The sequence below is a fragment of the Anomalospiza imberbis genome, chromosome 5, assembly GCF_031753505.1.
Source record: "Anomalospiza imberbis isolate Cuckoo-Finch-1a 21T00152 chromosome 5, ASM3175350v1, whole genome shotgun sequence".
NCBI classification, from domain to species: Eukaryota; Metazoa; Chordata; class Aves; order Passeriformes; family Viduidae; genus Anomalospiza; species Anomalospiza imberbis.
The window spans coordinates 57,864,059-57,890,610 of record NC_089685.1 but is presented as its reverse complement, the minus strand read 5'-3'; the positions used below and the strand labels follow the sequence as shown (position 1 = coordinate 57,890,610).

The following is a 26,552-nucleotide window of genomic DNA, read 5'->3' as shown; positions in this document are numbered from 1 at the left end:
TGGCTGAGTCTAGAGATCAGCACTTGATTCCTGCAAAAAGGAATCAAGAGCGCAACATGGAAATGCCCATTGCCAGGTGAATCCAGCTCACCTCAGTACTGCTGCCTGCCAAAGGGAAGAGAGTTTTGAGGGTTCAGCCACACTGTACCTTGAGTGTGAACTCAAACTTCCTTTATACCTAAAGCATTTGGGCAAAAGCTTTGGGCATGGGGTTAACTACAGAGCTGGGCAGAGGAACCCAGAGGAGCTTCTTTCTTTCCCTCTCTCCCAGCCTGCATTCCAGAAAGCAGAAGCAGGGAATTACTATGGGTTTATACAGGCAAAGAGAGGCTTGAGGGCTCAGGCTAGCAGCTAAATCTCCCAGCAGCAAGTCAAAACTCCTAGCCAAAGTGCTGACTTCCAATTCAAAGTGCTTAGGTCCCTCTGAAGTTTGTACTGAGTAAAGATAAACACATCCTGAAGTGCTTTGTTAATACCACAGGGATGGGATTGACACAGGGACCAGGTCTGAGAGAGGAGTTCTTCACTACAAATGAAAAAAATCTAGTAACTGGGTGATTTATTAGTCTCTCTTCAATGATACTTTTGTTTTAAGAGGGCTTCAGTTACCCTCTGCTGACTGGAATTTTTCATTTATGTTGGAGAAGTATTGCTCCTTGACTTGAAAAATTACTTCCAGTGAGCAGTAAATGCTGTGGGCCTCATCCTGTGGCTTTGGGCATGACAGCTCACCACCAGTCACTTTGCCACGGGATCCTTGCCATTCTTTCTCTGTTTTCTTTTTCTTGCCTTATGCTTTACACATGTTTGTAATTAAGTATTTTTTTTATTTTTCTTTTTTTTTTTTTTTAAGTTGCCTTGTTATATCTCCCTCTGTTCCAGGCTGTACCAGGAATCAAATACAGGGTTTCCCTGTATTTAAATCCCAGACATTCCTCATCAATGTGCTTGCTGAAATGCTTTTACCACTGGAAGAAATCCTTTTCTCACATTGTTTCCAGTACATGTGGTAGAGTGAGTCCTTGCAGTTAAAGCAAATTCCCTCTGGGGAAAGATCCAAAGTGCAGTGAAAGGCTCAAGACCACCAATTAACCTGCATTCAAAAATAACAGCAACATTTTAGGTGTAGCTGAAATTTTTCTTGTACATTTTGGTCTTATTTGCACATTTCTGACAATGAAACCTCTGTGTGGCTGTATTTGTGAGTCTCCTGTGCAGTTATCAAGGAAAAGGTTTGGTGTTTTGGCAGATCTCTAATGTAGGTTTGATCAGGAAATTTATTTAAAATGTTTTCTTTGATATGAGTCCTGCACTTGTGGAGAATCTTAATATTACTCTGCCTTATAATAACCCTTGGTAGGGATCTGTGGGGTCTGTTTGTTCTTGCCCAGCATTCTCCTGCTCCTTTTTTGCATTTGGCAAAAACAAATATGTATTTCAAGGCAGTTCAACTCCACTTACTCTTTTTGAAGTCAAAATGAAATAATTTTAAAGTAGGGTGTTTACTTATCAAAGCAACTCTTGCCTACTTACAAAGGAGAAGAAAACATCACATTGTTATGATGCTGTTATTGTGTCAGGATGTTAAATGTGAGCTGTATGGGACTCCTTCCCAGGGCACTTGGGGACAGCAGGGTGCAGAGCTTCACCACTGCCTGCTCACCCTCCTTCACTGCCTTTGCAGCAGATGGCAAAGGAAAGCTGTGGCACCCTTAGGACAAGGTGTATTGCTGAACCCCTAATTCTGCAGCTTGTTTTGTTGAGATCAGAGCCCTCTCTCACCACTCTGACAGTATGAATGGACTTTAAAGGTTAAAAAAAATCCATAATAAGTCAAGAACTATTGCTGAAGATGTTAGGTAAAACAGGTCTGGCGGTGCCTGTCTTTGAGCTAGACATGTTGATTAACTGCCTCTTGCTTCCCAAATGCCATAGTGTTCTCAAAGTGGGGCAGAATTTCCTGTTTGCTGCCCTAGCAATACACAGGGAGGCCAGCTTCTGTTGACCAAGCTTTCTGTATAAACATGTACAAGTCATCCCAAGTCCAGTTACCTTTCTAGCTGATTTGCCTGTACAGATTGGGACAGATCTTCAACACTTTGATAATATCTTTGGACAATGCCTAAAAGTCTCCTAGTTTTTCCTTATATTCCTTTATATAGGATAATGAGGATCCTTTCACAGCATCCAGCTCAGCTACTGCAATAGCAATGAGCAGAACTCACTCCTGTGGGATTAACCTTGTCCCTTGCTTCATGCAAGATTTAGGCTGCAGCTTTCTGCTGAGACTTCTTTAAAGGCAGCCAGGAAGAGCAAGATTGCCAAACCTCACTGCAACCTTAATGGCATTCAGTCACCCAATTCCTCACAGTAGCTGTCAAATCCCACTCTCAGCTCCGTATCTTGTTCTTTGCATAATGTTCACGTGCCCATGCTGCAGCCTGGCTAGTCAGTCCCAAGGCAGCACCTTGTCTTTGATTGTTTTAAAGGGCCACAATTTAGGTTGATGTGCCCAAAGGAAACACAGGAAACACATCAGATTAAAGAAGGAAATCAAGAGAAAATCAGATAACAACACATCCTCATTACCCTGAAAGAAATGAGACATAGAGAACAGAAGGAAATGAGATGTAGAGAACAGAAGGAGCAGCCACCAACTAAATAGGTCAGGTTGCCAGCATGAGGCTATTTAGACAGAGATAGCAGGACTGGTTATCAGATATGCAAAGCTTTTGAGATGTAGATTTAAATTCCCCTGGTCAATGTCTCCAGATGTTCTCTAGTGTATGATGGCAGAATGTTTTCCACAGTAATCCCACTTTCTCCTCCTGGTTTCACTGAACATAAACTTTTAATGAGTGCCCTTAACATGAAGCACAGAAGTCTTCAAACTAACACCTGTTGCATCTATTTTTATAAACTGTGGGACTGATCAGTTCTACAGGGGATTCAAGAATAAAACATATTTTGTAACGACAAAGGTTTTCTATTTCCTTTCAGAACTTGGGACTATATAGCCTATATGTGCCACCTGCTGCTGTTCCTGTTTGGCATAAACTTTTTTTTTTTTTTTTTTTTTTGCTCCTTTAACTCGGTGCCAGATTCTGCTCGTGCCCTTGTAGACCCAAAATAACTCCCTGGGCACTAACGGTGCAATTCCAGGTTCTGTCTAGGGTAAGTGAGAATAGGAGCTGGCCTTTGTCAATTCAAGTTTGCCCTTGATGCAACTCCATTGAAGGTGAAGGAGCTGCCATGGGGTATTTTGGCCTCACTGCTCCATGACACTGGGCTTTTCCTGCAAGCAGCAAATGGAGTGCTGTCCAGCCAAACGTGGTGAGTGCAGCAGGTCACATACCTCTCAAAGCTCTGGAGCTAAACTGGGTCAGTGGAGGCATGACAGTCCACACCAGCTACAGAGGGGCCTGTGCTGTTTACATGAAGCAAGAAAAACATGTGTGAACGCATCCATGCAAACCTGTAACTGGAACTGACAGAGGCGAAGGGAGTTCCCCGCTCTGCTCTCTCATCAGATATCTTCGATAATAACCCCTGACAGAGAAAGCCTCTTCCTGGGCAGCTGCGGATTTAATTTTGGTCTTTGTCCAGCCCAAGCAGCTCAGATCTCTAAAGGAGTGGATTTTCTATACAATAGGGGTGGGATGCACCGAAGCGTGAGAAGGAGGCGGGACACCAGGTGTCTATGAATGAGCTAACCAGGAGCCTGAAATGCCTCCGGAGCCCTCCCCTGCCCCTTGTTGTGCCCTTGGACTGTAACACGGAGCAGCACAATGAATCAGTATTAGCCCCGGTGCAGCTGCGAGAGGTCAGGCCCTGCACTTTTGTACCGGCATCTTTAATTTAGGCTCCTCGGGGACTCGTTTTTTAAACCGAGGAGAGGGCTAATGCTCGAGCTATCAGGGGAAATTACATCAGCTGGTGAGAGCACAGGCTTTAAGGAAAGGCAGCTTGTACTTTAACCTCTCCTACCACACCCTCGGTGTGATGCTTAGGTAGCCTTTTCTGCCCTGGTCTCTTTTAAGTAGCCTGTATAAAGTCAACAGTGCAAATCTGTTCACCTATTCTGCCACTGATCTTCAGGAATGTAAAAGCTAAAAAGCTTAAGAAAAGGGAATTGCATTTGGTGGCACTTAGTGTAAAGTTAAGTCCAGAGACACAAAGTCTGACAGTAAAAGAGGCAGGGATAGATGCATACTTTTGCTAACTGCATCAAAGGGAGAGTTCAGATTATCTTCGTTCTGGTCTACACTACTGGCTGCTAAATATTAAGCCCTTTACTTTGGCTCTGATGCTCTAAAATGCTGCTTGCTATCTGCACTCTATTATTTTGTACCTAGTTTTATTGACATGGCCCATGTTATTAACTGCAAGCTGTTTCTCTAGGGAAAATCAGGTTATCCAGCCGACCCACAACGAAGAGAAGGGATGCCTCATGCATGTGAAACCCCTCTGTCTCCAGTCTTCAGGCAATTAACAAGCAGCATTAATGAATTTCTGGGGAGGCAGCCCTTCCTGTCTGGAATGGTGGTGGTTTTCACAGTGGCAGGAGGGAAATGCTGGGGAAGGCAACGTGGCAATCATTGGCATCTGGAATGGGATATGCACTGGGGAAAACCATTCACTCTAAGGAGCAGGTACTGGATGTGGGCACTGAACACCTGGTTGCCTTCTGTTTGAGACTATGCAAATTTGAAGTACGTGTAAAAAATCAGGGGAACAGCACCTGCAGAAAAATTACAGTAGGTTAGAAAAGGAAACAGGATATGAAAGTTGTCATCCACCATCTGTGCTGAAAAGCAGAAATAAAAATTTTCACCACTTATATAGGTTAGTATTATTCCTAACAAAGTGGAATTACACTGGCATAAAAACAAAGAAAAGTGAGGTCTCATAAAGAACAACAGTCTCTGGATTAAATCCATTACTGGTGTAAACAAATGCATTCCACAGACCTCAAAGGATCATGCCTGCTTGTACACACAGTGAATTTGGTTCATTTTTCCCAGAGGCCTTTTTCCATTTTAAGTGTAGTATGCATGCAGATGGCCAGAGCTACAATGCGGTGTCCAGCTCTGTACTAGTACTGTCAGCTTGACTTCAGCTTGAACATAGTGCTGTGCTCTGCTGTGGCTATATTTTTAAAGTTATACAGGAACAATATTTCAACTCCTTGTGGACTTTGACTTTTAGATCCTCAAGCATCAAGATAAACATAAAAGGGCTTTTAACACTGATAGTTAGTGTTGATGACAGGATCCCTACTATAGCTGTTAAAGCAATGTGAGCTTGCACATTGTACGTACAATGGGTACCTAGATATTATTTTTTATATATTCATATATGCATGCTGCTGTTTGGTATATCATGGACACATATGCACAAGTAGAAAGAGTTATTAATTATTATAATAATACCTTGGAAATTAGACTTTGCCATGTGTTTTGCCTCAATTCATCTATCTTCCCTCAGGATCAATCTGCCCTTCTTTTCAGGAGTGCTGAATAGCCACTGCTCCTGAACACTGGCAGCTATGCATAATCACCTCCTCTGGAAACCACACTGAGCTCTCACAAGCCTGCTTATGATGGGTCCTGGTCTGTTGGCGCTTCTCTTCAAATAAAAATATTCCCATTAAATATTTGTCTGCAGTATTGTACTGGAGGATGAGTCCAGTAATCATACCACTGGCAGCCATTCTTTTTGAAATGGGGCTGTGCAAAGCTTCACCTCAGGTCCCTTTCATCTTTGCCTGTCATGCTAAGAAATGTATTTTTGAAAGCATATCTCTGTCATTAGGAATGCTGAGTCCTTCTGCTGCTTTTCCAAACAGCGGCACCTCAGGCATCTCTGGCTGTGTTGCAAGTTTGCAGGCAGGCAAACAGAATGGCCACCGAGCACCTGCTTTTTTAATTACAGAAGCATTTGCTGGTACAGAAGAAGGTGGCCTTTTATTCCTCCTGGGGCTCTTTTCACTTGGGCAACCCCTGTGAAGGGCAGAGATACCTTTGGTCCCTGCCATTCCTGGAGGTAGAAGGGAGCTAATGCTGCTGTGGCACTGCACAAGGTCAGTGATGAACATAAGCCTCAGTGTCTTGCTTTTTGACCAGAAAATGAGTGGGGATCATCGGCTGAGACCTAATGATACCTACAAATGATGAACATAGCAATTAAAGGAGGACATGATAGCTGAGAGGAGAATTACACCACGTGCCTTGCTAAGACTAATCACCACAGACACAAAGGTTTTACTCCTGCATTCAAACCTGCTGAGATCCATTTCACACAGATGCAGTCTGATGATCTGGTCCCAGGAGCAGTACTTTTAGTCTTTCCATGAGTCAGATTTGTGGGTTCAAAAAAAACCTGTGACCAGGACAATGACAGTGACTTGGGCTCCTAAGGCAGATGCTTCTTTGCTCCTGAGGACCGTGTTGGGAGCCAGGCTTTACAAGGGACATCCAGCAATCCCTTTGCCTGGAAGTCTCTTTGTAGTGGGGGTGAGCCTGAGCAATCAAGCTGTTATAGGCCTCTCTCCATCAGAAGACTCAAGGCAAAGGAGCCCTCCTTGAGTAGCAACCCTGAAGGTAGAGCAGCAACAACTTATGACATATGAAAGAGTTTCACTGATCACTTATCACTGGCAAAGGGCAATTTTACACCAGCAGTCTTTCATGGCACCAGGAATCAGCCCCCATATTTATTTGTGATCATACACCCTTCATAGTTGTTCCAATCTGATTTATAAAGTCACACAGATTTTTTTTTTCAGATTTTTCTTCAGGAGAAGAAAAGTAAATTCTGCTAAAAAAGACATTACACCATCTTGCTTAGCACTGATTCCTGATACCATTTCCCAGTGAAAAAAGCTCTCAAAGAAAGACCTGTCTCTCACTCTGTGCCTGTAACAGTCCTAATACATTCCAGTCCTGGTTTTCACAGCTCAAGACATCTGCTCATCCACACAAAAACCAGATAAGCATTAAGGTTTTGTCAGTCTTCTCCTGACAACTTTGAGTGCACCACACCTAATACTGTCTTCACCCACACTCTGGGCAGCTTCAGTGATGCCAATCCCAATTTACATTCAGGTTTACAGACAGAAAATCATATTTACCACTCACAAGACTGTAAAGTAGCTGGAAAATGTTGCTGTGAGGCACTGCTGAGGCTGGTTTTGCAGACAGATTTTTTACAGGGATGCTCAACCACTTGGTGGTGCTACAGAAAAGGTCTGTTTCGCTTTCTAAAGCAAAGCAGGTTTCTTCTCTTTCATCAACAGTAACCAGAGATCACACGAGATAAAGCTGTGGCAAGAAGCACCTTTCTTCCTTTCTCTTTTCTTATTGCAACGATCAGGTTGAAATCTTAGAAATGTAGCAATTGTATTTCTCCAAAGAATGTGTGTGTAAAGTTACAACCTCAGCCAATTAATTTCCCTCTGTTGGACATTTGATGCACGTATTTCTAGTGGAGCTGAAAATTGAAGGAGAGATGGTGTCCTGGGAGAATTCACCCATTTAAAAATGAACGTGTCCCTTACTATACTCGCTTTTCCTGATGATCCAGCTCTTAATTTTTTTCTCTGTCACCACCACTGGAAAGAATCAAGCAGATTCAAGAGCTGATGTCACAGTGACACAGAGCAGATGTGTGTCACTTGGTGTAAAAACAGTGAGAGCTGGGCAATGACACCCCTTCATCTCCTTGGAATACCCCTGGCATACTTGTACAGGGATGAAAGGTGAAACCCTTCTTTTTTATCAAGCCAGGGCAGAAAGGTGATGAAAACCCTGATGGAACAAAGGTTTTGAGCCTTGTGTCTAGGTTCTAAGGGAGGAAATGTCCTCAACAAGTCTGCTGTATCTATCCCAACAAGTGACAGTGGGTTGGGGACTGAGGGAAGAGAACAGAAGGATGAGAGACAAGACTTCAGACAGTATCATGATGAGGGGGGATGCATATGGAGGGGGAAGATAAGTAATTTCCATCTGTTTTACAGCAGCATCTGGTTTATTCTAGGCAGCATAACTGGTCTCATCTTCACAAGCTTCAGTGCTGGCAAAGGCTCCTATGTGTGGAGCCCTGACAGAGATTAGCACAAGCTGAGGTAAAGTGAGAAGGATTTGGTCTTGCTAAAGCAATGGTAAGTATGCAGAGGTCATGTTGCTCCTCTTATAAAATTTGAGCACTTTTTTCATCTTAGTAACAGATCTTCAAACATGCTCTTTGAAAATTACTGTCCTGTTCTATTAAGAATAAATGTTTCTTTCTTATAATACAATTAGTGTCAGCAAAGCATTCTGCAGATCCAAGAAGATTTATTTCTGCATAATTCTTGGGAGGCAGGAAAGAGTATTCTAGTTCTTTAGGAGAGATAAGGAGACACAAGTTTAAAAGTGTTTTTAGGCCCTGGGCCAGATTTTCTGTTTGGCCATAGATCATGGGGGAGATGGAGGCATCTCCTCAAACCTCTGTGGACTTGCTGGGTAGGGTGGCTCTTTCCTACAGCTACCATTGCCCAAAATGTTGGGCACTTTGCATTGACACAAGCAAGCTGGTGGCATCAAAGTGTTGCCTTGCTTCTCCCTGGCAGGTTGGGACTGGATCCTAAGATCTGTGTTGTCTTCTTGAGGTTGTTGAAGTGTGACTGACCGTGGTTTCAATGCAGGCTGGAGAAGCCTGGGGGTGGCTGTCATGCAGACCAGCTAGCATCAGCTCCAAAGAAAATGACCTGTCAGCATAGCAAAAACATGTTCTCCCACCCTTAAAGCCCTCCACCCCAGGCCTGACACTCACCCTCCGGTGACCAGCAGTGAGGACATTGCTGGAGCCAGAGGGGCTGTCACTCTAGGATGACAATGCACGAGGGGCTGGCATCCTCTGCTCCCCTGTACCCACTACGAGACTTTAGAAATTGGCAATTCCCTTATGCTGCATGAGAAGCACAAAGGAAACACCGAGAGTCACAAAACCTTCCCTTTCATGATTCCCTAGCCAGCAAAATTAAATTTTCATGCATAATGAGGCTTTGATCAAGTTTGTCACTTAGCCAATTTGCTATTGATTTAAAGAGTCCTCTCTGCTAGCAAACAGGCATAAAGAATGGGATGTTTAAAAGATCTAACAGAAAATTGTATTTGGTTCTTGGGCATCTATACACAAACAGATTCATTTTCCATTTAACTGCTCTTTGTAGTTTGCTGCCTGAGAATTCTGGGTATGTCTTTTTCCTGTGAAAAGTCATGCTGGATCGTTGGTACACATCCTAAAGCCATAATATTCTGTTTATATCTTTCTAATCACTTGTCATAAAATTATTATGTCACCATTAACATTTTTTTATTATTTGACCTAATTTTTTTACAAGCCATAGAAAACACTATTTTCTAAAGCCAGGAAGTGGCTGCAGACAAATGAAAAGTAAACAAAATAAAGCTAAAGGAAGCTGGCAGTCTCTGTGCTGAATCTATTTTCTAATTTAGTATTGTTTTGACTTTCATTAATTAATCATCAGTGAAGGAAAAATACAGCCAGTCTTACAGCTATGAATTCCAGTATTTCAGTGGGAATTTAAAGGGAAGTGAGGAGGATGAGATGATTTCTCCATGTCAGGTTGTATGCCTAGCATAGAGCCTGTGGCAAGGGCATGAAGTTGTCCTCTGTCCCCTAGAACACCTCCAGAAGGGGAAAGCACTGCCTTTTGAGAAGGCATAATTCAGTCCTTTCTCCTCTTTGTCTGTAGAGGGCAAGGAGGTTACTAGCCAGCCGGCAGCACCTGTGGGCAAGGAGGGAATAGAGAGCCATGTTGTCATCTATTCCTTAGAGATTTGTCTCCTAACAGGAGTCAGGTGGTACACAGTGTCCATTTGCCCACTCAATTTGAACTGCATACCCACACTGCCAAGGGAAGTGATGCATGTTATCAGTCAAATATAACAAATGCTGTTCTGTTTGATAGGATACATTGTATGTCATAACATAACAATGTCATGGGGTCCAGTTTTGGCAGCTGGGCAAGATTTTCTGTCATTATCCCTGATATCTGCCAGTCAGTGACAGTCTTGCAGAAAGGTTCACTCAGGTGTATCCAAAAGTATGAACATCCGGTAACTCACTGGTGTCACATGCAACGTGACTTTTAGCAAAACATCTTGCACTTAATCTTCTTTGCTCTAAAAATTATGTATATTTAAGGAAAGAATATATACTTTTAGCTGTGTCCTTTTTATTTCCTATAATATTAAAGCATCTTTAATCTTATATTTCAAAGAATACTGGTTATGCGTCAAACAGCAGCATGAAACGAGCGATACAATCTAGACAAGGATCCACAGACCTCAACATCAAAAATCATGTGCAAAACATACTCTTGGTTTTCTACACAAAAGCCACAAATAAGGCTAATACCTTTCTCCTTGTAGGGTCTACCCACTGACTGTGATATCTCCATTCAATCGGAATGGGCAGGAAATCCCAGAGTCCTGGAGGGATATATCTCCCCCATCTCATCCATGAGTCATCCAGGATGAAGGGGTCACAATGGCAAAAGTTCATGCTTCCCCATTATGTTCCCACACAAACATCTCTGAGCGAAGGCCCTGAGGCAGGCGGCTCCTCGGCGCAGCCCCCAGCAGGATGACACCCGTTCCATCACCACCTCGGCTGCATTTCCCTTCCCTCTCTGCGCCCCAGCTGCCTCCTGGCTCCAAACTACCCCAAACCAACCCGGGACTGCACAGCTCCACCCTTTTCCGCCACAACCCACAAGCACCACTGAACACCACCTATGTTTACAGGATAAGGGCCTGTGGCTTCACCACCAAAACCAACAGGAAGACACCTCGCTTGCCTGCACCGTTGCACCGGGCGAGTTGGGGCTGGAGGAACTGAGCGATGGTGGCTGCGGATGACCACTCGTGGTGATGCCTTGGAGGAGCTGGTGTGTGTGAGCTGTGCCCAGAGCAGCTGTTCCTGCTGTGGGAGCTGGCGGTGGGTGAGACAGCCTGGGTGCAGATCTGGCTAACGGGCTGATGGCGAAAAGCGATGCCCTCAGTCAGACTCTCAAAATAAGGGCAAAAAACCAGAAACAGCACAGGGGACGGAACTGAGGGCAACAAAGGGAAGTGATGAGAACAGGGGAGCATGCTGCTGAATGACTCAGTTCTGTTTTACATGTCTTTTTTTTTTTCAGTTTGCATTGTTGGAATGTGCACTCCACTGACCGTTACTGAATACAATTCTCTGCTCACAGTGTTACAACTTGTATGTGAATTTTAATCCTGAAAGGATTCATGTGCAGGGAGAGGGAGGGAGCTGGTAATTTGGACTGCATTGCTAATATATTTAATAAAGTTAATACAAAGTAACACCACAGAGGTTTTCTGAAAGAACATCTAAACTGAATGAGAAATAGGAAAGCAACAGGAGAAGGAATTGTGTGTGCTCAAAGTTCTTCTCAAAGCTGTGCAACAGAAAGATGCTGAGCTTCAACCACTACATTTCAGTTTTGTCTTCTGTGCAGTTCGGGTTGTTTCTTCTCACTTCTCTGGTTTTGAAGGCCCCAGTTTATTAATAACAGTGGGGAGTTTTGAGGAAATGTTGACTGTAGAAAAGCATATTTTTTATGGATAAAACCATGTGACATAAGCATACAGGCACACATGAACATATAAACAAATTTTCAGATCTGGAGATGTAAATTAAGCAGGTGATGGCTATCCTCTGTGCTATGGATATCCCAATAAAACATATCAAGCAGCAGAAGAAATGGAAGAGTATTACAGGTAAAAATTATAACACATTAATGGTCTAAATTCTCAGTAAAAGCCACAGAAGCAAAAGGCTGAGTCTTGGAAATGGAATTTTAAAAGGTATTTTATGGACATGCAGCTCCTCTCCTATTCAAAGTCTTATAGTCTTATGAAGAACCTCATTCTCAATTCCAGAGTCCTCTCCAAAAAGGCATTACAAGTATTCCTCAGTTTCTTCACTGCTCATAAAGATCTATAATGGGTCTGGGATCCAGATTCAGAGGGCTTAATTTCACTTAAGTCTTTATTCTTCCTACTGCTTGGACATCTCAAGTCCTAGCACCAATCAAAGAACAAGAGGAGACACATGAATTTAGATGGACGTTATAACCTCTGAATGTGGGCCCTGACAGTGATCATTACTTGACTGAAGCATTGTTTTAATAGTGAACAGACATCTCTGGATGCAAACAAGATACACCTCAAAAGACAACTACTTGTCAAGGTAAAGTTTTTTTATATGGCTCACTACAGAGAAAATCAGCATTACAGTCTTAATCCTGAACTTTTTGATTCCTGTAATTTTCATAAAGCATGCAATTACAAGGATTGGATGTGATCTGCCAGGGTAGATAATATACAGATACCTGCCACAGCAGCCAGATGGATGCCAGCTGTCTCTGCCAGCACTGCTTTCTAAAGGATAATCCCTATCCTTGAGTGGAACACATTAACATGCTTTCACTTCATCAGATCAAAAAGCTGTCTCTCTGCAGGTACTTAATGCAGAAGAGACAGTTCCATTGAGAGAATGTCCTCCAGTTTCGCCTGCCAGTATGTTCCAATGATTTGAGAGTCATATCATCTTTAGATTTGCAGTCTGGACGGTGCTGAACAATGAAGCTTGGTACAGCAAAAGCATACACCCATACTGAGCTTGATCATCAAACATGAGCAGTCAAAGCAACTCAATTGACTTAACTATGGTTATGTTTTTCTCCATTTACAGATCATAGAGCTCAGCAGAGAGGACTGAAACCTAGGGGAGCAGCATATTCGTATCCTAGAACACATGTCCATTGCATCCAGGAATCTCTTTAGTACTCATTTCTTCTCTTTCCTCTATCTTACACTGTGGGGAACGGTCAAGGAACATATTCCAGCTCTTCGACAGCCCCTGGAAGCCAATCTGTGTAAGGGTGGTAACAACACTGTTAAACAATTCACAAACACTGGAGAATGCTGAAGAGCAAAAGGTCTGAGTACAGATGAGACCATCTCACCAAGTTAAGTTGCCATATGCACGATCCTTGGACAGAGAGTACCTGGCCTCCTTTGGTAAATTAAGTATTTTAGCAAGTATCTTTGAAATCCTGTTTTGTTTTGGTTTTATTTAGCTCCATACATGGAATGAATTAACATCAGCTCTATGAAAACCATGTCTCATTATAGAAGCTGTCAATTTTTTCAGGAGCCCTAAATATTTGACTGAGTTCTATTAAGCCAATGGTCTTTTTTATCCTGAGTGTCTCTATGCCAGATAGAAAATAAGTTGTGCTGTTTTGAAAGTTCATGGTAAAATTAACCCTAAAAAATGTACTAAATTTTATAATGATTTTTTACTGCTCGCATGTTGCAATCTATTAAGATCATTTTCCAACCCACACTGACTTCAGGAAGGTAAGCCTGCTGAAATCAATGGCTTTTTGTTGTTATTGTGATAATCTGTATAGTTTAGATTTGGTACAACATATCCTCCAATATTGTTTTGCAAATTAGAGCCTAGTCCTATTTCCTTTGAAGTTGACTAGCAGAAGGCTGATGGTTTCAATGGGAGGATAATTCCTTTTTGTGAATAAGGAAAAACAGTTATGTAAAATAATACTGTCAGAAATGAGGAATTCCCTAGCGGTGTCTATAAACTCAAAGAACTGAAATTCTTATCAAATGTTTATCTCGGAAACAATGAAACACTACATGTTTCACATAGACTTGCTAAAAGATAAAAGGAAACATCTCTGTATGTTGGTGATAAATTCAAACATATGTATATATAGAAGTACTTATCAAATATATTTATCATTATTTTCAATTATCATTGCTATTATACAGGAGCACAGAAAGTTTCTTTTGTCCAGTTTCAATTTACATATCTGATTTGCTCAATGCCCACTGGCTTCACATTTAAGAGCACGGAAATTTAAAAGGAAAAGTATTTCTCATGCTACATAGTACCTGTACTTATTGCATTAGAAAATCAGCAGTTTTAATTTTGGAGTTTTTGGTAATTTATTATGCTATCTTTCCAATCACAATCCAATATATAGCAATGATTTATGACATATTTCCTTGAAACTGATGGTTTCCATGAAAATGATGATGTATGCTTCCAAGCAGCTAGAAGGGACCACTCTTGGGGATATTAACAATGCTCACGAGTACAACATAATGAAACCTCTTTTCATCATGGGCATTCATGCTTTCCTGCTATTCAAGAGGTATAAAGGACCTGAATACAGCCTATACTGAGTTTCAGCCAGAAGGGAGCTTCCAGACTGTCTGACAACCATAGCTGGACACTTCCCTGCTGCCTCTGGGGGGCCCCAGCCAGTCCTGAGCTGCTCCTGCAGCACCGTCAGCTGGCACAGGTCAGAGCAGGATCCGGGCTGCTCCCCTCTTTGGTGGGAGTAGGGCTTGCACTGGACATGCAAAACCACCAGGCAGTTGTCACTGTCATCTTGGCAGACTGCTGCACCCCTGGCACTCAGCAAGACCGGGAGTCTGATTTAATCTACTTAAGTGAAGTTGCGCAGAGGTGAACACATGCCAGGACAATCTTTCACTTCTCCTGGCAGTCAAGGACACCATTCATGTTCCCTGTGCTGCCAGCCCCTCTCCGAGGATCCTCCTGCCTCTTGCTGCTGCTGCATTCCCACCCCTATGCCAGTCCTTACTTGCAGCAGGTCTGTCCTGCATTCCTACACATGGATGTCTCTTGAGGCATCCCCTTAAATGTGAGAAGAGCGATGTAAGTGGGTTTCAAACTGGGGGCATGGAAGTCAGCCAGGGCAGTTGCAGATGTCCCTCTGTCCCTCTCCTGCATGTTCAGGTAGCCCAGACATTGCTTTATTCTGTGCCAGCTGGGGGGAATGCAACAGCACTTCAGAGCATGAAAACAACAATAACCTCCAAGCTACAAATGTCATCTTGCTTCTTACAAAGAGAAGGCCATAGAATTTTTGTGCTTTCCACATTTAAGATAAAGGAAGAGGCTACAGGAGGAAAATATGTGGTTGTTGTTTTTTGGTTTTTTTTTTTTTTTTTTTTTTTTAATTGTAACAGAGTGAAGAGCTTCCCTTACCTTTCCTGCTTTGGAACAGCCACTTTCTGGTGCATTCTGTGAAAGAGATGTTAAATTCCATGCTCCCAGACTCCAGACTTTGATCAATACTGGACTTCCACAGATCAAGAAGCCAGCATAGATGTTTCTTCTGAATGCTGCAGGATTCTTTCTGTCTTTTTCAACCATTGCGGCATGGTGCTGGCTCCTGCCAGGAACAGGGTACTGCCCTAGGCAGACTTGCCTTGAGCCAGCTGGACACTTTTGCTGATCCTAAAATGAAGGTGTAGTGATGTAATTACAGAGAAACTTCTGTTTTCACGTTCAAGTCAGAGAAGCTAAGGCTGCAACTTCAGGGCAGAGTGTTCATGGTCTCAGGAAGAAACCTTGCAGAAATCCAGCTTTACACACAGGCCCAGTGAGTTAGAGGAACCAAACAAGAATTCTCACCAAATCTGGTGCCTGGGTATGACCCCATCACCTCGATACTCCAGAGTTAGTTGCCTTTGACAGACCTGAGCCTTTGCAGGAGCCAGCCAGTAAAACTGCCTGAGCACATGGGTCAGCTTCTGTGCTAACACTCCCCCAGCAAACCAGAGGGATGGGGCTATTGGCTCCTGAAATTCTGTGCCTTGATATTGTTGTGACCACAAAGTGGAACTCCAGATTTTAAAAAGTCTGTGTGTTATCTTTGCAGACAACCCCATCTGTAATCTGCACCTTAAGAACAGTCAGTGGGGAAGAGACACTGAACCAGGGCTCTCACTTGAAAGCCTTTATGTTGGTCCAGAGAACTGGCCATAGTGGAGAATGCCAGAATGATTCCACCCCATGCAATTTCCCATTTCTCCTACAAGCTACCATCTGCCTTCTCTGGCCATGCACTTGGGGAAGGCTTCTTTTGTAAAGGGAACATCTGATTCGTCTTAACCTTGGCAAAATTTCTATGTCTGTGTTGGTTTAAGTTTTCAAGCTGTCTTTGTGAAAGAAATAACCCTTACTTTAAAATGGAGAAAGCGCAAAACTGATGCATTCTTTCTATTTCAAAAATCCTGAAAGCAGACACGAGGTGTTCCTCAGCTCTTGGCGCAGATTTGCAAGTCAACCACTGCAGGACTGGGCCCAGGAAGGTTTCTCACCGGCAAAAACCTTGTGGAGCAGGCAAACAGTGCCTGCCCGTGCCAAGGACAGGCGGCACCTGGGTGTGCCTGAGTTTTTCTGCCAGCTCCACCAACATGCAAACCCTACAGGAAACCCTCGCCCGCTTGGTGAATGGGGAAAATTAGACGTTTTCTGGAAAAAATTTCCAGACCTATATTTGGTGCAGGCTCTCTCGAGCCCCTGCCCGCCGTCCCTGCAGGTGCACACGCCAGACTCGCGGGGCCGGGCTGAGGCGAAGCGGAGCACCGGCCCCGGCCCCGCGGGGCCCAGGGGCTCGGCCCGGGGCCGCGGCGGCGCTGGGCTCGGCCCCGCTCAGGCGCGGCCCGGGAGAGCCTCGGCGGAGCCCCGGTCCTCCCGGCGCACAAAGGAACGCCCAAGGCAGCGACCCCCGCCGCCGCCGCCGCCCCACCCGCGGCTCTCGGGCGGGGCGGGCCGGGCGGAGGGGCCGCCCCACGCTGGTGCCGCCGCCGGGGCGGGCGGCGGGGAAGGGGCGGAGAGCTGGGGCGCCGCCACCGCCCCCCGGCCCGCCCCGCCCGCCGCGCCCCGTGGTGCCGGCGCGGGCGCGGGGCCGAGGCAGAGACGGCGAGGCCGGCGGGGCGCTCACACCGTGCCCGCCGCCGCCGGGCATGGAGGGCGCCGAGGCGGCCGCCCGCGGCAGCAGCAGCCCCAGCCCCGCGCAGCCCCGCTGCTCCTCCTGCGGCCCCGGCCCGCCCGGCGGCGGCGGCGGCGGCGGCGGCGAGGCGGCAGCGGCGGCCATGGAGGAGCCGGTCCGGGTGGCTCCGTCCCCGGAGGTAACGGCGGCGAGGAAGCAGCAGGGGGTGAAACGGCATCACCACAAGCACAACCTGAAGCATCGCTACGAGCTGCAGGAGACCTTGGGCAAAGGCACCTATGGCAAAGTCAAGCGGGCCATCGAGAGGTTCTCTGGCAGAGTGGTAAGGCATCAGAGCGGCTTCTCTCTGCCTCTTTCTCTTATATATACTCTTATGTTTGCAGGTATATATAAGATCATATTCCAACGCCGATTTCGGAACAGAGCCGGCCGGGTGCATCTCCTTAGGAGCCCCGTCCTGTGTGCGGGGCTGGCGGGTGCTGCCGAGGCGGAGACCCGGTCAGCATCCCACCCGTGCCTGTGGTCCTCGGCTTTGTTCAGAGTGCCAACCCTGCAGAGAGACTTTCATCTGAGAGGAGTGGTGGACGTACTGTAGTAGCACATTGGTACATTTTGAAGGGATGTGTTATTATTGGAAAATTAGGGTGACTTACTGGTTTTTTTGGGGTTTTTTTTCACTAGCACGTCCACTGTGACTAGTTTTTTCCCCAGTGGAAATTCACGTTTTGGAGAAACCTGTCACATCCCCTGGCTAACCAGCACCGCTCACAAAGTACTGTCAGAAGGGAAAACGTTTGCTTCTCTGGTTAAAAATGCTGTGATTCGCTCATACTTTTGTGAGCTGAACTTTGCTGACACCTAAAAAAATTACAGGGACTGCAGCCCACCCCATTGGTTTTTATGATCCATTTCACTGCTCAGCGGTGCCGGCTGGCTTGAGACTTCAAGCAGCCCGGGGATTGTCCAGCAATAACTCAGCTTCAGCATTTTCTCACTGGTGCAGCGCTCCAGCCGGGCACAGAAATGCAATTGAAGCAATGTACACGTTGGTCCGAATTATTGTCATTTTTCCTTCCCAGAAATACGTAACTATCCACAGAGGGCAGACGAATGAGAGGCAGGCATTGTTGTGTTAAAGAAATAGGGGGTTTTCTACAGAGGTCTTTGTCCTGAAGTGCACTATATGAGTTTTCACTAGACTTCGTCTAAAAGCAAGGCATTTCCCCAGTGACGTTACATTTACCTTTCCCTTTTGGTTGCTGGGGAGCTCAACACGCACCCAGAGGCAGAAGGATCTGTAAAACAGAAAATGAAATTTCAGATGCTATGACTTTAATAAGGAACACTTACTTTGCAACTGAATATCTTTGTGTCGACAGTGAAAATGAGAGTTCCAGCCAAGTTGTAGAGTCATATCATATATGCTTTCAGTTTATTAGCTCATTTGGAGGCTAGCTAAAGAGAAACCAGAGATGGACATCTCTGCACATGCTCACTCTAAGTCCATAATTTTTAAAGTTTGCTGTCTTGGCTGTTTTACAACTTCAGGCTAACAAAAGCTTCAGGGCTATATTATATGCTAACTATTATTTTTAAAGTAGATTAGTTTTGAGTTGCATTATAAAGTGTAGTAAATAAGCAAATAAGAAAACATCTCTTTTCAAGGAGTTGAGAAATTAACAAAAAAAGGGTGGCAGTAATGTACCATGAGATTTGGCTTTGGAAAGAGCTCTCACAGAGGAAAGGATGTAGAGTAGATAGATGTGTGTCTAATCTAACTTAACATGCTAGGTCTTCCCATATTTTGCTAAATGTCAAGCTCTTCAGCTGCACAGTTAAAGGATACTTTGATGTTATGGTTTGAACTGAATTCATATGGCTAATGCCATCTTGAAATGGAGAGAGTGAAAATCAGAATACCTATGCAATCTTAAATGCAATAAAAATGTAACATTTGCTGTATCAGCTGGTATGTAGAAGCTGAACAAGTCCTTACCAGGGTGTGAGTTTTTTACTGGAGTAATGCAAGCCTTGGCGTGTGGCACTTCGTAATTATTAACTAGTCTGCAGGCGAGCTCTGGTGTAACGTGTCTATTTGAACTGTAACATCTGTGAGTGTATGTAAAATATCCACAGTTTGTCTGCTTGCAGAATAAAAGCTAGTTGTCAGGAATCCAGCCAGATCTCAGTGAATGGAAAACGCTTCTTGTTTCCTGACAGTTCCCTTGTCTGGCTGTTACAGAGAACACTGATTCCTTTCCATGGGTGAGATAAGAGAACTGATGGGAGATGACTGAGAGGGGCAGCTTTTCTTTGTTTTTTCCACCCCTCTTTCTCTTCCCTTTCCTCTTCTCAGTTCTTATTAGTAGCAGTGTTTGCATTATCCATGAGCAGGTTGGACCAGATGCTGCCGTGTCCAGCAGGGGATGCACAGAGCAGGGGATGTGGCTGGCACTGCTAGTTGCGCTACATCCAATGCCAATCCTATTGCAACCGGCAGCAAGAGTCCTAAAGGTGCTCTTGCCCAGGCTGTTTGCTTCCTGTTCTGTTACTGGTTTAGCTGATCATCACTTTCTTTCCTTTGTGGTAAGCAGGTATTTGAAGCTGTATGGTAACAGATTGCAAAGCTGGACCTTGTGTTCCCATTAATCAGTGTGGTTCAAGCAATTCTCCTGTTTAGCCTTTCCACTTCTCTTGTCTGTCAAGAATTTCTTTAGCTGCATGGAATTTAATAAAGAGGTTTGCGTGATTAGCCAGGCTTTTAATGTGAAGCACAAACTTTAGATTTGTTGTCATCTGTATAAACAGAGCTTAGAAATTAAATAAACTGTCAGGTTTGGGTAAATAAAGTAAAACCAAGGTGAGAAGACAGTTCAATGCAAAGTACAGATGTGCTTTAATCCTATGCCATTGGAAATCGATAGCAGGATTTCTGTTGACTTTCATTAAAGTAGTATTTGGCACGTGTTAGCAGGTTACAGGTTTATTCAAATTGTTATTCCTCTTAACTTTAACTTTATTGTCTTTCCTTATAACGCAGTGGAACGTCATCATAAAGTTTCCTGCCATAAAGCTCCGGGGTAGATTGTATGATACATTTGGTTTGTTATTGGAAACAACTTAGATGAATTTGTGCATTAGTTACCACAGTGACTACAGACAGTATTGCATGCTGCATGGAGCAGTTAAAATATTGCCCAGTATATGATGTATGAGGTGCCTAATTTTGCCAGCAAGGTTTCTTCATTAGTGCTGTCTCAGTATACACAGTTCTAACTTAAAACATTTTAAATTAAGGGACCTGTTAGCAAGTGTAAGGATGTGGAGATGATATCTCTAGCCTGTGAAGTAACACTCATGTTGATGTTTCTGTGGGTGTTTTTTCCACTTGTCATCTTGCACATGTTAAACCAAAGAATGGAACTTTTGTTCATGTTATGTATTCAATGTTTGTTAGCCAAGAAATCCACAGTTATGCTTATTTCAGCCTTATTTAAGGTGTGTATTGACCACCTCTGGCTGATTCTGTGTGTGGTGCATGAAGATGGTAAATGCTGCTGGATTCTTCTTTGAGTAAATTATTCCACTGGAGTAAATACTCATTAGAATGCAGATTTAGATTACAGATAGGCGTTTTCTGTTTGCCGTTTGCAAAAGCCAGGAAGTTTGTCTCTCTTTCTCTCCCTAGGCTGCACTTGGGAGGCAATGGGGAGTAGCTGCAGGAGCCTACCTCCCCTCCTCCTTCATCTCCCTCTTTCTGCCTGAGCCACGACATCTTTTCTTCCTCCTCACCAGCAGGTGGAGGAAGCACTATTCTCCTCCAGCCGTTCCTCCAGAAAGTTAATTATTTTGGGAATTGATGACAAGCAGCAGCCCAACATGAAGAACAGGCACGTGGTGCATATTTGAACAGGCATGTTATATGTGGTGGCTGCCATGTGTTATTTATCTCTTTTACATAAGTGCAGGTAGAAGGATGTTGCCAAATGAAATTGGTTTCTGGATCAAAATCTTGTGAAAAACCCTCAAACTTTAAAGCAACCATTTTTTTTTTTTTTTACAACTGCAGTGCAAATCTTTGCTTTGAAACAGGTCTGCTTCTTGATGAGTTTGAAGGGTTACACAGGGTCTTTGAAACCTGGAACTGCAACAGATTACATGAAAGGAGGACTTTTGCATTGCTGATTGTATTTCTCCATATCATGACAAAATCAGAACATGAATATCAACAATGATAGCTCTGTCATGTCAGTAATTAAGACCTTGTTGGCCATGCAACCATTTGTTTGGAGTGTGGTTTTTAAGGGTTCGTTATAACAGGCTAATAGTGTACTCCTGGGTGGGTCACTGAGAGCAGTGAAAGCCATGTGAAACATTTGTTCTCTTACCTGTGCTGTCAATATCACAGAAAATGTCAGTATCCCTCTCATGCATGTAATTTTTTTTTAATCTTTAATAATATATTTCCATTTTTCCCCTGATAATTTCTTCAGTTAGCACTTGGGTCACTGCTTCATATTGATTTTTATCTTGATTGCTCGGTGTGCATCTTCTGCAGGATAATGTCCGAATCTGACACAAAATCTGTTTATTTCTTTTGAAGTTCTTTGTTGCTCTTACTAAGACATCTTTCTTTGTGGCAGACATAGGAATAAGTATCTACACAATGCTTCTGTGATGTGAAGTGTCTGTACAGTACTTCACTTAGCAGGTTCCTGATTGATGAATGTGGCTTCCACAGCTCTGATAATACACTTCAATTATAGTAACAATAGCATGTATAACTACCCCATTTTATACATGAGAAGTGAAAAACTTGCCAATTCAAGCCAAAATCAGCAAAAGTTTCAACTAGTTTTGAGTGCACAGTCAAGTACCTGATTCGTCCAGACATGTAGATTATGTAACACCAGGGTCCTGTGGATGACACCCTCCTCTTGCCGAGCTCAGCCTGTCCTGCCTCCTGGCCTCTCTCTTTACCCGAGACTTTTGTCCCTGTGTGACATCCAGCATCAGTCTCCATTCCTGGCCCTTTTGTACTCCGCTGCCTCCCGCTTTGTTGTGGGTGCCAGCGCGGTGACCCACGCAGGGCGTGCGGCTCTGCTCCCTGCTCCCAAGCTGGCAGCTGCCAGCAGGATCTGTGCAGCCTGTGGTGGCTGCTGCGGGCACCTCTCCTGCCATGCTACACTCACATGGGGCCAGAGATTCTTCAGGGCAAAAGGGATTTTTGCAAAACATATCACCTAAATCTTCTACATGTATGTATGTGTGTATGTATGTATGTATGTATTTATTTATTTATTTATTTAAGATGTTTAAACTGAGTTCCTTTAGGGACTCGTAATGTGACTAAATCTGGACAGTGTTTTCATGGTGCTGAAGGCGTGTTAGTGAAACTCGGGTCATCCTCTGCATGCATGGAAATTCTAGATCTGGAATGAATAGAAGTTGGAAAGAGTATATGGGTTTCAAAATAGTTTTGCTGTTAATTTGTTATTTGTTCCACCCTTAGCTATTAGATGTGTTCCGAGAGTGTGGTTTAAAAAGAAAGCAGCAAATGGAAAGAAATCCACTGGAATTATTCTAATGTAATTCACAGTGAATATTGTGGGCTTTATTACCATAGGAGTTACTACCTGGTTGTATCAAATTTCTGCAGTCTTCATATAAATACTTGGATAATTGAAATGCCAAAGAAGACCTTAACGTTAAGGGGTGCAGACAGAAAAACACTGATTATAGCATGAAGGTCATCAGGAGAAAGGCACTAGAACAGATTACTAGTTTTCTGCACTGATTATTTCTGTTGGAGAAGCAGATTTGTTCAGGGAAGTATGGGTCAGTGATATGAAAGTCTGAATTAATGACTAGCCAGTAAGGGGTCATCTGAATATATTAGTTTGTCAAGACTTTTACGAAATTAAAGAACAGCATGTTCTTTGAGCTTTGAGTGAAGATCAAGTGATATTCTTTCAATGATGTTGCACTTCCTTGCAGGTGAAGAAATTAAAAACTTCCAAGAGACTTGCCTTATTTTTTTTCTCCTGCATTAGACTGAGCAATTTTGGGCAGGTAATTAACTTCCTGTGTCTCAGTGTATTCCTTTCTGGAAAGGTTAATATGAGAAAGTTAAACTAATGAACAGGGCACATTTTGGCTTGATGCATACATAGTGTGATTCCCTCTACATGTGAAATTTCACAACAGAATTTGAGCCAATGTTTTCAATGCAGCTTTCATCTAAAAAGCACTATAAAATGCCTAAGTATTTTTACAAATGGTTTCATAGCACCATGTGCTAGAGAACACAAGAGAATGGAAATTGCTTGTACAAAGTCTTTCATTAGATATTGCTAAAATGTACTGCATTTTTAGTGGCATGTGTTCTAAAAATTATTATTATTTTTTTAGGAACCACAGTGTGGATTTGCCATGTGGAGACAGTTATTGTATATATTGTAGTTCGGGGTCATACATGTTGAATAAAACCATGTGGAATGTGCAGTTCTTGTGAACAATTGTTTATTCTTTACAGAACTGTAATTGTAGTTAGTCTGTGTTTTGTCTGGTAAATAAGTAACTAGAGTCTCTGCTGGAGTGAGGAATTGGGAGGAGGCGCACATTGACAGCAACTGTGCCAAGGAAGAATGACACGTGTGGGTTGAAAACCAGCTCTGGGTGTATCAGCCCTGAACACCAGCAGGTGAATGTGTGTACAGCCATGCTTATCCAGATGTAGAGCCTATGGGACACGTTTCCAAAAGCTGTGTACCAGGCATTCAGAGACTGGTTGATGACCTTTGGTTTGACACGAGCATCTGCCTGGTTCTAGTCTCTCCCTCCTGTACCACACTAATGTACTCTCTATCTACATGGACTGGGATGTTGATGTCAAAGAACCTCCTCTTGCTGTACAACCGTGCTCCTCTCAGCAGGACGCTGTTCTCCTTACTGTTGTCTTGTATGTTTTCCTCTAAAAAGTGGGACCAAACAATGTTTTCTGCCACAGCTCTGAATGATTCTCTGAAGCCAGAGGTGCAGGTTTACCTCCAGGCTTGGGGTGGGATAGGAGCTCACAGCATGGATAGCAAAAGCCAGTGGTGGCTCCTCAGTGTGCTGGCCAGAGCCTCAGCATCTCCTGACCTGGGTTAGGCTGGAGGCTGCAGCCAGTGGTCTTGGATGTTCTGTGTTGACAGTTTGCACACCATCAGTGATGGGCACATTTGCATGGGAATCTCTGACCTACAAGAGCACGTCCTTCTTGCCTCCTGCATAAGTCAGGATTTGTCCCTAAATTGCCCAGGTGTGCACCAGACACTTTATAGAAAAACCTCTTGTCATTAGCACTGATGGGTCGATGTACTTAGGATATTTGATATGTCAGAGGAAATGTCTCACATGAAAAGGTCTCCAACTAAATATGTAAATGATATTTGTCAGCGTTTCCCTCAAATATCTTCCAGCAGATGTGAGTACCATGTGTGTCCATTTAATAAACTAAACTGAAAATAATTTCCACTTTGCTAGATATATGGGGAATAGCTGGAGAGGGTGGGGAGTGAACTACAAAGCAAGGTAAAAACTGCATATGTGTGTTGTTATATTTGATGACCAATTCATTAAAGCCATAAGTGCATCCAGGCTTTCAATAGTGTTCTCCTGCTGTTGCTTCCTGTACTCCCTGGCTACAAAATCAGTCTCTATGGCTCTCATTTGTCTTATCCACATGAAAGACTTCGAGCATCTGCAAGTTATGATTTGAGAAGTATCTGCTTTTAAACAGAATATATTTTATCACCGTGTCTTCACAGGCAGCATAGTACGTTGTATAAATTAGAGGATCCTAGACCTTTGAACACTTGGAGGCTGGGTGAGGTACTCTGTGTGTGTACTGTGTCTGGCCATACCCCTCAAACATCCTGGACCCACACCAAAAATGCCAGATGTTCAGTAGATGAGGAGGCCTTCCTGTAACCTTTGCTGTGTGCTGCAAAGCATGGAGGGGGCAAGGTTGTAACCATCCCTTGATCTTCCATGGTTCTTGTACTCTTATTTGAGCTCCATAATTTTTATATTTTCAACTATAGACCATGGGCCAATCCTCAATTCAGTCTGTTAAACTATTGCGTGGTATAAGCTCATTGTATCCCTCAGCTCTCCAAAGACGGATGGGACTTGCTTAGCTCTGATGGTTTGTGAGCCATCAGTCCTTAAAGCTGCCATTGGTCCATGATGTGATGGAAGTCCTGGATCTTACTCAAGTATGGACTTTTCCAGGCTCTATCCTTACCAATGTAGGAGATAATAAAATACTTTAATGGGTGGTTCCATTCACTTGAAAAAAACCCAGTCACAGAGCAGCTATGGCACAAAGGGTTGGCATGGCTGGCATGTGTGAAACCATCCCGACCAGTTGTAACTGAATGCAAGCATCACAACATAATAATGTTTTTAATTTTTAATGTTTTTAATAAGTATTAAGAAAACTGCAGCTGAGATTGCTGAGCTTAGCATGCTCCTAATGTAACTGTTAATTTCTGGATTCCTCCTCAGCCTTCTCACTGTCAGCATTTCCCACTTCACCTCACCACACCTTCATCATGGTGCCTGAGAGCCCTTGCTGCTGGGTCCCTGGGATGCCAGCCTGGTGAATGGGAGGGTCTGCTGCACCCTGTGTTTGGCTGCCTGCCTCTGCGACGGAGCATCGGTGTTTGGCAGGCTGTGCTTCCCCTGTTGCCTTGCCTTCCTGGGGAACGCTGGTGATCCCAGAGCCCCTCGGTGACTCTGGCGCAGCAGCCGCGTGTGGGATGACTTAAGGCTGGAGCAGTGTCTTTGTTCTGAGGTCTGGCGGCTTGAGGGACGTGCAGTTATCCTAATGTCTGGCTGGGCTGTGGAGCTGAGTCAGCATGTTTGGCCTTGAGCAGCACTGCCTCAGAATAAAGACACTAATTAAGGTAGATTAGGCTTAAAAAAAGAATAATTTATTGTTCCTGCTAAAAGATACCAAGTTCAGGGACTAAATTTAGCTATTCCTTGGTAGATCAGAAAAATTGGGGTCCTGCTGTTGATGGAGATCTCAAAGCCTAAATATCATGTTTCCTGTACACAATAAGGCATTTGATCTCTGATGGCGTTTCTAATCTCTATTAAATGCCTGATGGTGAAAGATATCTCCTTTTATTTGAGGTACAAGTGTTATTTTAAAAATGAATGTGAATATTTTTTTAATCACAAAAGAGAGCAGTTAGGGTTGGGTAGAAATACTTTTTTGAGCTGTGTGGTAACTAAGCAAATGTTTCTTTTTGTTAAACGGTGCTTTGTTGTTGACAAAAAAAGGTTAAGTCCTTTGCACACAAGTCTGACAGGGGAAGACAGCAAAGCATTTGTTAAAGAAATAGCTTCCAAGGCATGTGTTCAGAGCTGTCACTTATTTGCATATTTTTGCCACTCTGCACAAATCAAACATTATGGCTTCCCCAGCAGAGTGCGGCTCAGGAAGGAGGAGCGAAGGCACCTGGAGATGCCTGGGGACAGCTGGTGTAGTGGACAGCAGGGCAGAGCTGCAGGCTGTTGTTTTGGTGTGAGGAAATAAAATAGCCTTTGGGAGGGCAAGAAGGGAGAGTGCAGCCTTCCCATCAGGTATGTGCTCTAATGCCATGTGGTCTGGAAC

General features: G+C 43.8%; 1 protein-coding gene and 1 long non-coding RNA gene across 2 annotated transcripts in view; one reads left to right on the top strand and one right to left on the bottom strand.

Annotated features, from left to right (window-relative positions):
* Window positions 1-11,345: 11,345 nt before the first annotated feature.
* Window positions 11,346-16,475, bottom strand: LOC137474456 (uncharacterized). Its single transcript, XR_010999360.1, has 2 exons — window positions 15,130-16,475; window positions 11,346-11,620 (listed from the first exon to the last, which is right to left on the bottom strand). It is a non-coding gene; the product is annotated as an uncharacterized lncRNA (long non-coding RNA).
* A 295-nt stretch (window positions 16,476-16,770) lies between these two features.
* Window positions 16,771-26,552, top strand: part of NUAK1 (NUAK family kinase 1) — a 46,556-nt gene continuing 36,774 nt past the window's right edge. The window contains exon 1 of the mRNA XM_068191041.1: window positions 16,771-17,204. Within this exon, the coding sequence (XP_068047142.1) occupies window positions 16,896-17,204 (309 nt within the window). The 5' untranslated portion in view covers window positions 16,771-16,895. The remainder of the gene's footprint in view (window positions 17,205-26,552) is intronic.